At 35.1% G+C, this 17,370-nt stretch overlaps 1 protein-coding gene across 16 annotated transcripts in view; it reads right to left on the bottom strand.

Moving 5' to 3' along the window:
• The window catches only part of CD2AP (CD2 associated protein), a 156,531-nt gene that overhangs the window by 94,929 nt on the left and 44,232 nt on the right, over window positions 1-17,370 (bottom strand). For 15 of the 16 annotated variants that reach the window (XR_013534263.1, XR_013534260.1, XR_013534264.1 and 12 more), the window contains one exon: window positions 3,958-4,111. Coding sequence is in view for 10 of the 16 variants with exons in the window: in XM_078369363.1 (XP_078225489.1) it covers window positions 3,958-4,111 (154 nt within the window). In the remaining 6 variants the exon portion in view is untranslated. Of the gene's footprint in view, window positions 1-3,957; window positions 4,112-17,172; window positions 17,326-17,370 lie in introns of those variants that run through there. The other variant, XM_054254074.2, reaches the window with a different exon arrangement.

Raw genomic sequence — 17,370 nt, 5'->3', positions numbered from 1 at the left:
CAGGCAGAATTTGACTGCATCAAATTATAATCTCCAAATAAAGTCTTTGTAAAGAAAGATGCCATGCTACAACAGAAGTATCAGCTGTACTGAAAGTCAGAAGACTTATGTTCTGGTAGAGTTGTCATTATCTAGTTATTTCACTGAAAGTTTCTAGGAATCAATTTCTTGGGCCATAAAATTACAATGTGGAACTAGAAAACCACTACAGTTACTTCAGCTCTGACATTCTGTGGATCTACGAGATTGTTTATCAAGACAAAAAGTAATCTAACTGTACCCGCAAAACAACAAAAGAAGTGCATTATATGCAAACAATAGCATAGAGAGGTATAAAACAGACATAACCATCAAGTAGATAAAAGAATTGAGTCTCCAAATAAGAAAGTTCAAATAAAAAACATCTGTTTTTTTCTCCCTTATAAACTAATCGATTTCAACCTTTTATTGTAGTTTTCATAATAAAAGAAACCAAAGAAAATAAACAATGACCATAATTTTTTAACTAAATTTTTTAACTACTACAGTTTACAGTAAAATTTTTCACATTTCACCTTTCACCAGATCTCAAAGTAAATTTTTCAGTTCTTTAAAGAATAGTTTTATGCATGCTACAGGAAAACTTCTCATCTCTTAAAATACAGAGTCCCTAAATATCTTTGCAAGTTGTTCTAGTGAACTTGAGAAAATATATTCATTAATGCATTATTTGTGGTTAGCACTTCATAGACAAGAGGCAAACAATCCATATTATTGAAAAGAAGCATCTATTTTGCTCCAGGTGCTCTTACAAGAAGAAAATCCTTTCTATTTTTCTGATAAATTCAGACCTTTTTAAAAATGTGGTTTCTTTTTCATGAATTTTAGGATCTCTTAAAATTGGACTTGAGGTGAACTGGACTACTCATTAGCCCCCACCGAGGCAAATGAATGAAGTTTGAGCAGCCTAGTTATATTTTAACCAGGAGCTTTATTTCTTCCTCTCACACTAAGCATAATTTTTCCCAAGTAGTTTGTATTAATAGAATCATTTTGCCAAAAAAAAAAAAGTTTCATTTAATCAAAGCAAAGAGTCACACTGGATAAAATGTCTAAATAGCTATTATTACCATAAACTATGAGTCATTTATTTTAAAAAAAAGATAACTACACATTATTTCATATTTAAATAAGGTTCACTCATAAATTGAAGTGACTGCTTATACTGAATCCACCCATTAATTTAACTGCCAGCACAATTAAGGTGGGATTTTGGGATTTTTCACATTTCAAACTGTACAAGGTCAACAAATGTTAATTTCTACAATGTATCAGAACCCATGCTAAACACAAAAGAATAAAAGAAGAAGAGAGGTGTCAATAAAAGGATACATGAAATTAAGTCCAATTAAAAAAAAAAAAAACAGTAACTGGTATTTCTTTTTTCTTTTTTTGAGACAGGGCCTCACTCTGTCACCCGGGCTGCAGTGCAGTGCCGTAGTATGACCTCTGCTCACTGCAATCTCTGCCTTCCAGGCTCACTCGATCCTCCCACCTCAGCCTCTCAAGTAGCTGGGACCACAAGCACGTGCCACCATGCTGGGCTAATTTTTTTATTTTTTTGTAGAGATGGAGTTTGCCATGTTGCCCAGGCTGGTCCTGAACTCCTGAGCCCAAATGACCCCTCAGCCTCTCAAAGTGCTAGGACTACAGATGTGAGGCACCACACTCATCTGTTAGTATTTTTGTATCATAAGTAACTTTTAATACTTCTCAGATCTATAAAAAAATTAATTGTACAAAAACAGTCTTTTAAAAATCATTATGTAAGTAAAGCTACTAACAAAGAAGAGAATAAAGGAGGTACAGCAAACGCAGGGACATATTGCATTTCCTTTATGTACCAGCGCTATTCCAAATTCTTCACATCTCTCAGACAACAAATCATTAACATTCACTATTTCATTTACCAATAATAAAAAAGAAAAATAAGAAGTTAAATAATCCTCCAATCTCCAAGCAGTTTCACAATTCAAGATCATCAACTGCAGAAACCTTCCACCTTCAAACAGTAATACCGGAAAGCAGGACATGTAATATGTAAATATTCTTTGGACATTGTATTTCCGTGAAAAACAAAAAACAAATAGAACCCTTTAATTGGTCTAAGTGTCATAATAACCGTTTCATTTTTATGACAACCTGTTTTCATTTTATGAAAATAATCAAAGGATAATATAATCCAAAAGCAGAGGTTTCCCCAAACTTGACAGACAACAGCATATGAAAGTAATAGATTGAGACATAAGGGGACTCTATAAAAATTAATAATAGCCTTACAACCACAATTTGGGAAATGGATGTAAACAAAATTTCTGTACTGTAGAAATTCTGTACTACAAGGATTTATAGAACATAATTTCAAAGACATTAATTAAAAGTAAAGTGATTAATATTCATTAACTGTTTATTAACCCATTTATGCCAGAGGGTGCAATTTTTTTAATTTTTGCAGTTACACCTTGGCAATGACCTTGAGCATTAGGAAAGTAATAACTCCTACATTCTTAGCATTCCAATAATGGAACACTAAGCATAGATGGGTTAAATCAAACTGACCATAGTAATAAGTATTCAATCTCTAGGCTGGCATGGTAGCTCACATCTGTAATCCCAGCACTGTGGGAAGCCAAAAGGGAGAAATCACTTGAGCCCAGGAATTCAAAACCAGCTTAGGTATCATGGCGAAACCCCATCTCTACAAAGAAAAATACAAAAATTAGCAGGTGTGGTGGCACGTACCTGTAGTCACAGCTACTCAGTAGGCTGAGGTGGGAAGATTGCTTGAGCCTGGGAGGTCAAGGCTGCAGTGAGCCATGACTGCACCACTGAAGCCTGGACAACAGAGTGAGGCCCTACGTATCTCAAAAAAAAAATATATATATATACACACACACACACACACAATCTGAAGGATCTTCAGGTATTACTGTTAATTTGCTATCTGTTCCCATAACATTGCAATTCTTTGTACATATCTAATATTTGACACTTTTTAAATAATAGTTTCTTTTGTTTTTGGAGATGAAGTTTTGCTCTTGTTGCCCAGGCTGGAGTGCAATGGCATTATCTCAGCTCACTGCAACTTCCGCCTCCTGGGTTCAAGAGATTCACCTGCCTCAGCCTCCCGAGTAGCTGGGATTACAGGCCTGCATCTCCACATCCAGCTAATTTTGTATTTTTAGTAGAGACAGGATTTCTGTTGGTCAGGCTTGTCTCGAACTCCTGGTCCACCCACCTCGGCTTCCCAAAGTGCTGGGATTACAGGTGTGAGCCACTGCACCTGGCCTTAAATAAGTTTCTTTTCCAAGAATATAAGCTCTTTGAGAACAGCAAGCAATATTATTTGTCTTTTTTTTTTCTCAACAGTAGCGAAAAAAAACTCAAGAGTTTAAATGATCTTTCTGAGGTCATAAGACATACTCAAACCTATATATGATTTCAAATGTAATGCTCTCCTTCTTTGCCAAATTGTTCTCCTAACATATTTACACAGTACCAAATCCTTAAAAAGTAATCTGCAGGGCCAACTACCTTGGAAATGTTTACGTTCAGACGTCTAACAGCTGAAGGAAAAGTGCTATCAAAATTATTTTATCTATGCTAAGAATCAGCAGAATACAGTTAAGGTAAAATGTTAATCATTCAGCAGAGTCTGAAAAACAAATAAGAAAACAGAGCCACATGCTTTATTTATAATTCCTATGGATGGCAGCCAGCTACTCATACTGGGTATTCCCTATGTTATTGACTGCATATGACTAAAAGTTAAGATTGACTACACAGGGCAATAACTAGTAACATGGGAATTTGCAAGAAGTTATGACAGTCAGTTACAAAAGACTAATTTTTTAAATTTAGAAACAGTTATAAAATATCCTTCTATTTTGATGTAATTATGCAGAATACTTTACATACTCTTCTTAATGTTTTTGGTTTGTGGATGTGGCTGAATTCCTCCAGCAGGAAGTCCATAAGTGCTTATTCGTTGTACAAGACTTGCTACATTCCCATGCCTTTCCCGTCTGATGGGCAAACTGTCATCTTTGAATTCTGTCTCTCTTTTAATTTCCTACAAAAGGGAAAATAAAAAGGCAAGCTAAGTTACATTTTATTTATACTAAATCCTCAAATGTAAAATATCAAAAAATGGCTACAGGGATTACTATATAAATCATAGTATCAATAGTTTTCAACCTTTGCTATGCTCAAACATATCTGAAGAATAAAACACATTTTAGTAACAGTGACTCATGAGATTAAGTTTTATCAGAACTGGAGAAGAAGATAAAAGAGGCTCAAATCCCACCCCCATTACCCACCCCAACATACAAAGAAACACCGAGATACTGAGATACAAAGAAAAACAAAGTCAGAAGTGGACAAACTTTCTTTAAAGTGTCAGACAGTAAATATTTTACAATTTGCAGGCCACACACTCTGTTGCAACAATCAACACTGTTATATGTGCTATAAATGCAATCATCTATTTAAATGAATGAATATAACTACGTTCCAATAAACTTTACAGACACTAAAATTTTAATTTCAAATAATTTTATATGTCATGATATATTATCCTTTTGATTTTTTCCAACCATTTATAACATTAGCATTCTTAGTTCATGGGTCTTACAAAAACAGGCGGTATTCAGACCTGTCCTGTGGGCTAGTAGTTTGGTGGCCCTTGATCTAAGTCATGGCTATAAAATAAGACATGTGAACCATCATGGAAAAGTATAAAATTTTATTGAAAGACAAGAAGACAAAAACAAAGTTATGCCATGTTCAGTAACTGAAAACTCAGTATCATCAAGATATCAGTTCTCCCTTAAAATTTATGTAATAAATCATGCAATTGAAGTATATAAAAAATTTGGAGTAGCAATTTAATAACCTGTTTCTAAATTTATACAGAACAAAAGGCTAAGACCAGTGAAAATGCTTCAAGGAAAAGAAGGAGAAGGGACTTTTTGTTAACCAAAATACAAAGGAAAACCATAACAATATAAACAGACAATGTGCTACTGGCATAAAGACAGACATACAGATAAATGAAACAAAATAGAGAATCCATAAACAGACAAACTTAATTTAAAACAGAAAAAGTGAGGAAAGATGAAATCTTAAAATACATTGTGCATGAAAATCTAATGTTCCATATTTAATAGGAAATGAAACTGGATACCTGCCTCACTTATTTCATATTAAAATTAACAATTTTAACTTGATATAGCAAGTATTTTATATAAATGTGTAATATATATTATAATATATATATATATATATACCCCCCACCACCAGACAAGGTCTTCCTCTGTTACTCTCAGGTTGGAGTGCAGTGATGTGATCACAGCTTACTATACCATCAACCTCCTGGGCTCAAGTGATCCTCGCACCTCACCTCCCAAAGTACTAGGATTAATTATAGGAGTAAGCCATGGTGACCAACCAAGTATACTTTTTTTAACTTTTACAACAGAACACTTCTATCTCAAGTTCATAAATTCTTATGATGATTATAAAAGTACTGCAGATCGCTTTAAATGTATCTTGTGAAAAGGATTCTTAAAAAACATACTTCAAATACTTGAGAACTGATAATCTGCTAGTTTTTTAATACAATGCAAAAGTACTGTAATTATTAATAACTATTTTTTTTAAATCAATGTGGAACAGGAAAGAATACTGGTAACCTATCCGTTTCCAAGATTTGAGAGTTGTGCAGTGCCCAAAAGGTGTACACATTTCATTAGTAATAATTGTAATTAAGAATAAAGTTTTTTTCTTTCAGTTTCTGTGTATTGTTTTTAAATGGCTAACTTGTTAAAATATAAACACTTATTATTAAGTTTCTTGAATTCAACAGTAAGTACAACTCTTAGGTCTTTCTTTTGGTGTAGGAGCATCATGAAATAATGATAGAGACAATAACGGTGTTGTGTAAACCAAGAAAGGTTGGGAATCTCTGGCACAGCAACTGAAAATGAGAATTCTTAAAGAAATTTTTTACTCGTAAAAGCTGATTATCTTAGTATTATACCAAAAAACACATTTTTGGGGTAGAGATATGATCATGCCGTGTTGCCCAGGTTGGTCTTTAGCTCCTGAGCTCAAACGATCCTTCCTCCTTAGTCTCCCAGAGTGCTGGTACTAGTTTTGCCCAGCAAAACCCACAAATTTTAAAGTAACATTCAGTTATACGTTTAAAAGATAAAAATGCAATTACTTTGTAAATAGAGAAACAATATATAACCACAAATACCAAACTAAATAAGACACTGAATGAATACTACTCCTTAATAAAACTCATGGTTCAGTATCACTGAAGTAAATTTATATTTGTGCTACTTGAAACAGTATCACCTTTCTTCTCTTTAGTACTTCCATAAATACTTATTGAGCACCTACTAATACTAGGCAGCAGCTAGGCATACAAATATTAACAACAGACTGTCTTCTGTTCTCACAGTACTGTACACTTTACAAAAGATTACAGAACATAATCAGGCAGTTAAAATTCAGTGTAATAAATATCCAAAAACTGATTATCTTAGTATGATATCAAAAACAATCCAAACATCCAACAACAAATGAATAAACAATGGAATACTAAGCAGTAAGAATGAAGACATTGAGACACAAAAACATCCATGAATTTCTAATTCTGATTGAAAAAAGCCAGACACAAAATATATGCAGTACATTAAAACTCTTAGAAAATATGAGACAGAGATCCAAGATGGCCGTTAAGCAGTAGCTCAGGGTTGCAGCTCCCAGTGAAGGTGCAGGGAGAAAGTGGACGCCAGACTTCCAGACCAGTTTTTACTGCTTATGGACCAGGAGATTCCCAGCGGAGGAGCCCCACAGGTCGCCAGCGTGACTCTTTTGGCCGGCGCGGCTGTTTTGCCAGCATCCAGGCGCAGCAGTTCTCAGTGATGAGTATGCAGGACTGGGTGCCCTTTTAGTTGGCATTTGAAGCTCTGAGAAGGCAGAGTCACCCGTTCAGCTGATCGGGAGGGGGACTGAAGTCAGGAGCCAGACCGGGAGACTCCTGGACAGAAAACCGCCACGAATCTCAGTGCCGCCGTTTCAGCCGGCACAGTTGCCACACCAGAAATTGCATATATCCTGGCACCTTTTCAGTGGGCGACTGGGGCACCTGGGAGACAACCGATGGTTCAATTAGGAAAAGAAAAAAAGGGGGCTCCCAGGCAGGGAGCCAGGAGATCGGGCTCGGCTGGTCCCACCCCCACAAAAAAACAGCAATTGGAAACACTGATGGTTGAGAGTTTCACAGCAAGCACAGCTGAACCCAGGAAGGTCCAGCTCGGTGGGGGAGGGGCGTCCACCAAAGGAAAACAAAGAAACAGAAACAACATCACCACCAACAAGCTGGACATCCACTCAGAGACCCACTCTGAAAGTCAGCAATTACAAGCACAACAGGTGGATAAATCCACAAAGATGGGAAGAAACCAGTGCAAAAAGGCTGAAAACATCCAAAATCAGAATGCCTCTCCTCCTTCAGGAAATTACAGCTCCTCATCAGCAGGAGAACAAGGCCTGATGGAGAATGAGTGTGATGAATTATCAGAATCAGGCTTCAGAAGTTGGATAATAAGAAACTTCTGTGAGCTAAAAAAACACGTTCTAACCCAATGCAAAGAAACTAAGAACCTTGAAAAAAGGTTTGACGAAATGCTAACGAGAATAGACAATTTAGAGAAGTATATAAGTGAATTAATGAAACTGAAAAACAACACCAGAACTTCATGAAGTATGCACAAGTTTTAACAGTCAAATTGGTCAAGCAGAAGAAAGGATATCAGAGGTTGAAGACCAACTCAATGAAATAAATTGAGAAGACAAGATTAGAGAAAAAAGGATAAAAAGAAATGAGCAAAGTCTCCAAGAAATATGGACTATGTAAAAAGACCTAATCTACGTTTGTTAGGTATACCTGAATGTGACGAAGAGAATGAATCCAAGCTGGAAAATATTCTTCAGGATATTATTCAGGAAAACTTCCCCAACCTAGTAAGGCAGGACAATACTCAACTCCAGGTAATACAGAGAACACCACAAAGATATTCCTCAAGAAGAGCAACACCAAAGCACATAATCGTCAGATTCACCAGGGTTTAAATGAAGGAGAAAATGCTAAGGGCAGCCAGAGAGAAAGGTCAGGTTACCCACAAAGCCTATCAGACTCACAGCAGATCTCTCAGCAGAAACCCTAGAAACCAGAAGAGAGTGGGGGCCAATATTCAGCATCCTTAAAGAACTTTCAACCCAGAATTTCATATCCAGCCAAACTAAGCTTCACAAGCGAAGGAAAAATAAAATCTTTTGTGAACAAGCAAGTACTTAGAGATGTCATCACCACCAGGCCTGCTTTACAAGAGCTTCTGAAAGAAGTACTACACATAGAAAGGAACAACCAGTATCAGCCTTTCCAAAAATATACCAAAAAGTAAAGAACATCAACATAATGAAGAATTACATCAACTAATGGGCAAAACAGCCAGCTAGCATCAAATGGCAGTATTAAACTCACAAATTATTATTATTATTTTTTTTTTTTTGAGACGGAGTTTTGCTCTTGTTACCCAGGCTGGAGTGCAATGGCGCAATCTCGGCTCACCGCAACCTCCGCCTCCTGGGTTCAGGCAATTCTCCTGCCTCAGCCTCCCGAGTAACTGGGATTACACGCACCACCATGCCCAGCTAATTTTTTGTATTTTTAGTAGAGACGGGGTTTCACCATGTTGACCAGGATGGTCTCGATCTCTCGACCTCGTGATCCACCCGTCTCGGCCTCCCAAAGTGCTGGGATTACAGGGTTGAGCCACCGCGCCTGGCCCACATATATTATTATTAATCCTAAATCCCCCAATAAAAAGACACACACTGGCAAAATGGATAAAAAGCCAACACCCATCGGTATGCTGCATCCAGACCCATCTCACATGCAAGGATACACAGAGACTCAAAACAAAAGGATGGAGGAAGATTTACCAACCAAATGGAGAGCAAAAATAAATAAATAAATAAATAAAAAGCAGGAGTTGCAATTCTCGCATCTGATAAAATAGACTTTAAAGCAACAAAGATCAAAAGAGGCAAAGAAGGACATTACGTAATGGTAAAAGGTTCAATGCAACAAGAAGAGCTAATGATCCTAAATATATACGCACCCAATACAGGAGCATCCAGATACATAAGACAAGTTCTTAATGACTTATAAACAGACTTAGACTCCCACACAATAACAGTGGGAGACTTTAACACCACATTGTCAATATTAGACAAATCAATGAGACAAAATTAATAAAGATATCCAGGACTTAAACTCAGACCTGGAACAAGTAAACAACATTTATAGAACTCTCCACCCCAAATACACAAAACATACATTCTTATCAGTACCACATCACACCTACTATAAAAGTGACTACATAATTGGAAGTAAATCACTCCTCAGCAATTGCATAGCATTTCACAGGTTTAAATGAAATATTGGTTGGCTGCTAGTTTGTTATTTTCTTCCCTTATTCCTTCCTGTCTCCACTGTTGAGCACAATTATTGGCATAAAAGAGGTTTCCAAATACCCATTTTTAGACTGCATTCTAGCCTGGGCAATAAAGCAACACTCCCGTTCTCTCTCCCTCTTTCTCTTCCTCTTTCTTCCTCTCTTTCATTCTTTTTTTCTTTCTTTCTTTCCTTTTTTTCTTTTTATTTTTTTCTAAAAAAAAAAAATCTTAGAAAATATAAACTAATATATAGATTAAAAAGCAAATCAATGGTTTTGTCAGGGTAGGATCACAGAAAGAAACAAACAGTAAAACGGCACAGGAGCTCTTGATAAACACATAGAGCCTCTGCATCTTTATTGTGCCAGTGGTTTTATGGTTGTATACAATTGTTTAAAAACTTACTGAATTTTACATTTTAAATGGATGCCACTTACTGTACATAAATTATACTTCAATAAAGGTCTTTTTAAAATTTTTTCATGATAAATGCTATAAATAGAAAACACAAGATGCCTAACACAGGAAGTGCAGCCAATATAAACTCAGTGGTGGTAAGACAAATCAGGATGACTTATTGGACAAAGTGACATCTTTACTAAGACAAAAAAAAATGAGAGTAAGCAAGGTACAGAGAAGGCAACAGGAAGTCTCCTAACAGGAAAGAACGGTGTATGAGCAGGCCAGAAGGCGATGGGAACACAGAGCTTCTGAGGAATGAAGACAACATTAAATTCAGCTGGAGCATGGAAGGAAAGGAAAGATGATGAGGGTGGTAAAATTCAGGAACAGCAAAGTGAGCACACAGCTGATTTAAGCTCTCTGAGTCTGGGTAGGTAATCTGAAATACAGCAAGTCCCTGCTTAAGGTCTTAAGATACTTTCTTGGAAACCCTTACGTTAAGCAAAACAATGTACAAGGAAACCAATTTAACCACAAAGCTAGTTGACCTAAACAAGAGTTCAATTCCTGCAGCATACCTCTGGGTCACAAAAACATCACCAAACTTATAAATAAAGATGAAAACACTTCTAATAATAAACACTGAAATAAATGTGAGCTACACGTGCATTTAGCAAAATTAATAAAAACAAGTAAGATAATTATTTATCCACCTATTCCAGTTCAGGGTTTCAGAGCCTATCCCCAGCAGTTCAGGGTACCGGGCAGGAACCACCCCTGTACAGAACATCATTCCATCACAAGGCACACTCAGACTGGGAAGATGTAGACACACCAATGAACCTCAACTCTGCATCTTGGGGATGTGGGAGGAAACTGGAGTACCCAAGGAAAACTCATGCAGACCTGAGAATAGGCAAACTCCAGAGACAGTGGCCCAAGCCAGGAACCAATTTTTTTTTCAATATTATAATAAAACAACACTGAACGAAATGAATTTATGTGAGGACCTAATAGAAGATGAGATGCTGCGATAGTGGAGTAAGTGGAAGGCAGACAGCACTAGAGGTAAATATACCAGATGAGAGTGGAATGTGCCGTAAGTTGTAATAGTGACAAGGGGAGAATTGCTGAAAAGAGTCTAAAAATATTCAAGAGGTACAATCTAGATAATTCAGTAGATACAACCTAAGAAGAAAGAGTCAAAGATGATGCCCAAGTTCCTGACTTGGGCAACTGCTCAGATATTTGAGGACAGAGCGATACTCTGTCTCATCCCACAAAAAAAGTAGTAAATTAGAAGTTCAAACAGCCATTAGTTGTGAACTATTTAAATAAACTATAGGATATGCATATGATACAGTACTGTGTAGTCATTAAAGAATGATATATGTATATTAGAAATGATTCTGAATCACACTATTCAATAAAACAAAGCAATTTTATAACACCACATATATAAAACATGTTTTTATTAAAAATGCATACCCAGAAGCTTTTTACCCAACTATATGACACAAATATATATTTACAAGTATGAGCTAAAAACCAAATGTAGGTAAAGACGACGACTTGATTTTTACTGGTGAACCCAATTTTCTTGACTCTGAACTCCCATGTAACTCTGAGTAGAAAACTAAATCTTGTCACTTTCAAAAATACCTAATGAAATCCAGGGTGGTGCCACTGGCACAAGCAGTATCCCGTGCTTTCTCTGTTGGGGACAAACAACTAATCTGTGGGTATCAATCAATGTACTCCAAGCACCTTCCTGGCACAGTTGGCAACTCAGTTACTTCCATGTCCCATACGCAATCGCCAAATATCAGAAGCTATCCCTTTCTTCTGTTGGACAGCCTCTTCAAGCGAGCATATTATTTCATTCATTATGGTGCATTGTGTCCACAGGAAATAAGAATCTACTTTATATGAAACTTACCTCCTTCAGTAAAGGACTGAAAGCGAAGTATACGTTGTTTTCACACTTTCTATTCTCCACATTATAATTCTCCCTTCCCTTTCTTTCGCCAAACTCTTCACCTCCTTCTAATGCCTCTTTGCTCCTATGGAATCATTTTGGTCTCTTGGATATAAGAAATTCACAGCCTAGTTCTCCGTATACCTGTTTCAACATTATACTTTCAGTTGATCCATGGGAGGTGGGAAGGGAGACAGCCCAACAGCAGCAAGAACAGGTATATATCTTTAATCAGTGTAGGAGGACATCTTCACAGACTTCAGGCATGTATGTCTACCACATACAGGATTTCTGATGAATATGATCTATTTATGCAACTATTCAAAGTTTCTTTTTTTAAAAAAAAGAACAATACATATTTTTCAATCGGGGGGGGAAAAAAAAAAGTCTTTTATTTTGGAAAAACAATTAAATGGGCAGAGATTTTTGAAAAATTACTAAGTACAAATCATGAAAGATACAAAAATATTTCACCATTTTTATTGGTAACGCACTTAAGAAAAAGTACTTTGATTTGCTATTAATAACACCCATCAACCTCACAGTGTTCAGACTGTACTAAGTATTTTTCATACTAACAAAAATATAAAATCTACATAAAAGACTAGTAGTTACGACTGCAATATGCCAGAATACCTACTTATTTAGGATTCTCCTGTCTGCCTCATAAGCTAACTACACTGAAAAAATACATTTCTGACAGCTATTGTTGCTTCTAGTACAGGAGACCAAGCACTTGACTTCGTATTCAAATCCTGTTCCTCTTGAAAGTAATTCCAATCTGACCACATGTGATAGAGGACAGATTCAGGAGACAGACAAACTGTATACAAATCCTGGTTCCATTGTGTTCACTTGCTGTAAAGCCTTGGATGTTAATGTTATCTTTAATAAAAATTAAACATGTGAACATGATGTATGAATTCATTGCTCAAGATCTAGAACCATTTTAGGAACCTTCAATTTTCTCTAGGATATAATCATATCTAAGGATATTAGATATAATAAACCTTTTGAGGACAAAAGATACTAATAAAAGGGGGAAGGCAACTTAAAAATCTTATAGTATACAACGAATAGAAAAAACTCAGGTTTACAGCCTTCCAAATACATAGTACCAACAAAGACGTTACCACAAGTACAATTTTGCTTAGATCTCAAGGCTCTAAGCAAAATTACAAATAAGGTAAAATTTGCTGTGAGGTCCACCATCTTCTTTGGCACTCTTTCCAGCTACGATCCCCTACTAGTAGAAACACACATATACACTCTCCAACCTACTCTCTTCCCTAGTTTCTGGACACATAATGCCTCTACCAGATTACTCTTTGGTTATCAATTTCAGTAGCAAATTTTACATTGTACCTAAGGTGTTAGTAAGGCTTCCAGTGTTTATTCCTTCCTCTGCCGTTCATTCGCTTTTACCTAAAGAGCCAGGAAATAACATACATATTAACACTGCAGTATTTATTTCCTACCAACATCACTTCCTTTCCTGGCTTGGAAAATGACTTCAGGAGATCTAGTAAAAAAGGTCCTTACTTAGAAGGCAATCATATATAGCCAAAGCAAACTCTGAAAAACTCTGAATCTCATACTTCAAATGAGGGAAGCCACCTGCATGATAGGTAATGTCAATACAAAACTTGCCAAGAAAAAATATAATATGAATAATCTGTATATAGATAAGAATGTGCAAAAGTGATTGGTTTTGCTTCATAGATAAGGAGTAGGATGTAAATGAAGAAGACAACATCTGAAAGGCAAATGCAAATGGTGGGGGGGGAGCTAAAAGGTATAGCTACTCCTCATCTATTAAGGTAATCAAAGATACATAATTTTGACTGCATTAACCAAAACAAAACAACTAAAAAGATAATCAACAAAATTTACAAACCACTTCTTTATGTTGTGATATATCCATATAATAATTTGGCTTTCTAATCATAGCTATGCCCATGATCATGATTTGAAAACAGAAAGCAATTAACTTTTATTTCATAGACTCAAAGGTCACAAAGAATAACAAAAACCAAGTGAGAAGTCAAGAACTTCGTTTTATTTCTCAAATGAAACAGGGAGGTTACCTAATCACCAAATTCCTAAACACAGTAATTATTCTGCTTAAGCTAATGAAAATGTACAGAATATACTTTATCATTTTTAACTTTCAGGATTTCCAAGAGTATATAAAATTAGTATCTCCTACTTTACAGAAGCAAAGTCAGACAATATGAAAAAGTGATTATTACTAAAGAATAAGGAAAATAAGGATTAAATATTTATCTGGTATATACTGCCAACTATTTTAGCTTTGACTGAGTTAATTTTAGGCCTACATTTTAAAAAATAGTCTAGAAAGATGATTGATTTAGAATTTGACCTAACAAAATGGCCTACCATACTCCTGAAGCATTTTTGTTTTTTGGAATGTAAGTAATAATATGTAAGGAATGTCCAGGAAAAACTACTTCAAGTCATTTGATTTTCCTTTTAATTATGATTAAATTAAATTGGATATTCACTAAAGCCCTTAAGTACAAAGTAAAATAACCAACAAGAAAAAATGTCCTTAATATGAAATCAACACATATCGTCTAAGTCTCAATAGATCAAAATCAGCAAGGAAAACAACAATGAAAGATATAATATAGCAGGACTACTTTGAAATTTTCTAAACTTCTCTCCATAACTATGCTTTTTGCTATACAATTGCTCTCTATACTTTGGACAAAGGAACTTCCTATTTAAACTGCTATTCCTGCATTTAGAAAAGGCAAAAGTAGAAATGGGGTGGGGGAAGTTATATAAATTAATTGTCAGTGGCATCCTACTCCTTTTTTTCTATGCAGGAATGTAAATGAGAGCCAAGAGAAGTACAGTAGAAAAAAACACTTAAGAACTTTTCTTTTTTTTCATTCTTTCAGACATACCACAATGATTGAACTAAAAATAACCCAATATTTTATAATGGTCACATTTTTCATACTAGTTTTGTTAATCTAAAAAATATCACTTCCACTTTTAGCCCTAGATGAAGGGGTTTAAAAACAAAAACTGCAAGAAAATGAGAGCTAATGTGTTTACAATTTCTTCTGGCTGAAAAAACATCAGGCTTACATGGGAAATTCTCTCTCAAGGATGCTATTTGAGGCCACAGGTGACAGTGACAGAGCAGGCAAGTCGTGCTGGATCCACGGAACAAGAGCAGGAGATATCCCAGAAGCCCAGCTCAACTTTCCTGATACCTGGTTTACATTATTTCTACAGTAGTGACCAATATGAAATATCTTAGTTGAAACAAAATGTATTAACTCATAAAGGGGAATAATAAAAAATTAACTTTCCAGATTAAGTGCAAGGCAAACATTAACATGGTTTATATATAATAATGTCTTGAATTTCTAATTATAGTGTGAAGAATAGTATGTAAAGAGGAAAACCAGTACAAACAATTTCATTTAAAAGATTTTTCTAATAGGAAACAGTCTTTAAAGCTATCTACCAAATTTCTAAATATGGAAGAAAGTTGAGGGAAGGTTATAAAGAAAGAAAGGTACTTTTCACAATGAATACTTCTAGACTGATTTGACTTTTGTTTCAGTATGTATTGTTTCTGTGACTTAAAATAAAAGATTTGATGTGCCCAGGTGGGTGGATCACGAGGTCAAGAGATTGAAACCATCCTGGTCAACATGGTGAAACCCCGTCTCTACTAAAAATACAAAAAATTAGCTGGGCATGGTGGCTCGTGCCTGTAACCCCAGCTACTCAGGAGGCTGAGGCAGAATTGCCTGAACCCAGGAGGCGGAGGTTGCGGTGAGCCGAGATCACGCCATTGCACTCCAGCCTGGGTAACAAGAACAAACTCTGTCTCAAAAAAAAAAAAAAAAAAAAAGAGATTTGGTGTGCCTACAAATAACAGTGTTATGTCACACTGTTATAGGGCATTTGGAAAAAGACACATCTGCTGTGTGAGTACACTTTATCAAATCTAAATCGTTATATATGTTTTCTATTATCACCTGTATCAAGTGTTTCTCCAACTCAGTGAATACAGTCTGTGTGGAATTCAGAATAGTATTATCTAAAAAAACTCAAGTCACAGAACAAATTACTCTTAATATCTGTGTAAAATAGTTAATGCTTTAACAGTATGTAACAGAAAACTTACTATATCATCAATACCTACACAACTTGGGCATTCTTTCAATCATTTTATTTTTAGTTTTTACTTATTTTCAATGAAGAATTATTTCTTGCTTAAGCAACATATCTGTTCTTTTTTCTAAATAATAATTGCATATACTTAAGGTATACAATATGTTTTGATATATGTGTAGACAGTGAAATGATTACTACAGTCAAGCTAATTAACATCTACCATTTTCATTACAATTCCCAATTAGCAAGTAAACTTGACTTCCATTTAATATTCCAATATCTGCAAGATTTTCTCCCTTAATCTGTCTCCAAATAATGAAAGTAAATCAAGTATCAAAATGTTCCCTAAATGAAGTATTACAAAGCTAGCTCCTGAACCACTGAATTAAAGTCACCAATACATTTCTATAAATACTGGAAAACATCATTTGAGATCTATCCAAAAGAACTAAAGCTTTCATAAAATAGAAGATTTTAAAAAATAAATATCATATAACACCAAATTGTCATTTCCTTTACTTAAATATTTCTTCTTATGGAAACTGGAATACCAAGTCAAAAATTAAATAACCATTCTTCTAAAAAAAGAATGTGATCTTTTTTTTAAATCACTGAGACTTTCCAAAGTAGCCACATACATACATCAGATTATCTTCCTATTCTCCATATTGCTAATTTTTCAAGTAGCTTTTAAAAAAATTCTAATTACATTTAAAGATCTGATGTCTAATTATTAGTCATTTAATCTATGGAAATCTCCAAATAAACTGAAAATAAACATTTTTAAATACAAGATAAATTTTCAAACTAATTTTTCAAAATTTTTTTTCTAAATGAAGAGAAAAAAATTACTAGAAATTTAGGCTGAAACCAAGAAAAAACATGTGAGTGACTTTTATTTATTTGTCAGCTTCCTGAAAAACTTACTGGTAATTTTTGTTTTCTTCTTCCTGATTATATCAAAAAGTCTAAAACACTTTATATCAAAGTCTTCAAAAGGTATCAAAATTTCATTTTAGATTTAAAAATATAAGTAACAGCAGTTCACTTACCAGCACCTGAGACATCCTCTGTTAACATAGCCACTTATTTTTTAAAGCAGCAAAATACAAACATTGGATTGTACAATAAGTAGCACCACCTCCAGGATTACTACAAAGCTCACCAAAAAAAGCTGCTTCACTGTTCACAGATTGAATCCCCTTATCCACAAATATTGTCCTGCTAATACTCTTTTAAGTATAGCTAAT

Source organism: Callithrix jacchus, chromosome 4 (assembly GCF_049354715.1).
Source record: "Callithrix jacchus isolate 240 chromosome 4, calJac240_pri, whole genome shotgun sequence".
Lineage (NCBI taxonomy): Eukaryota > Metazoa > Chordata > Mammalia > Primates > Cebidae > Callithrix > Callithrix jacchus.
The sequence above is the reverse complement of the archived record's forward strand: the minus strand, read 5'-3'. Positions and strand labels throughout refer to the sequence as shown.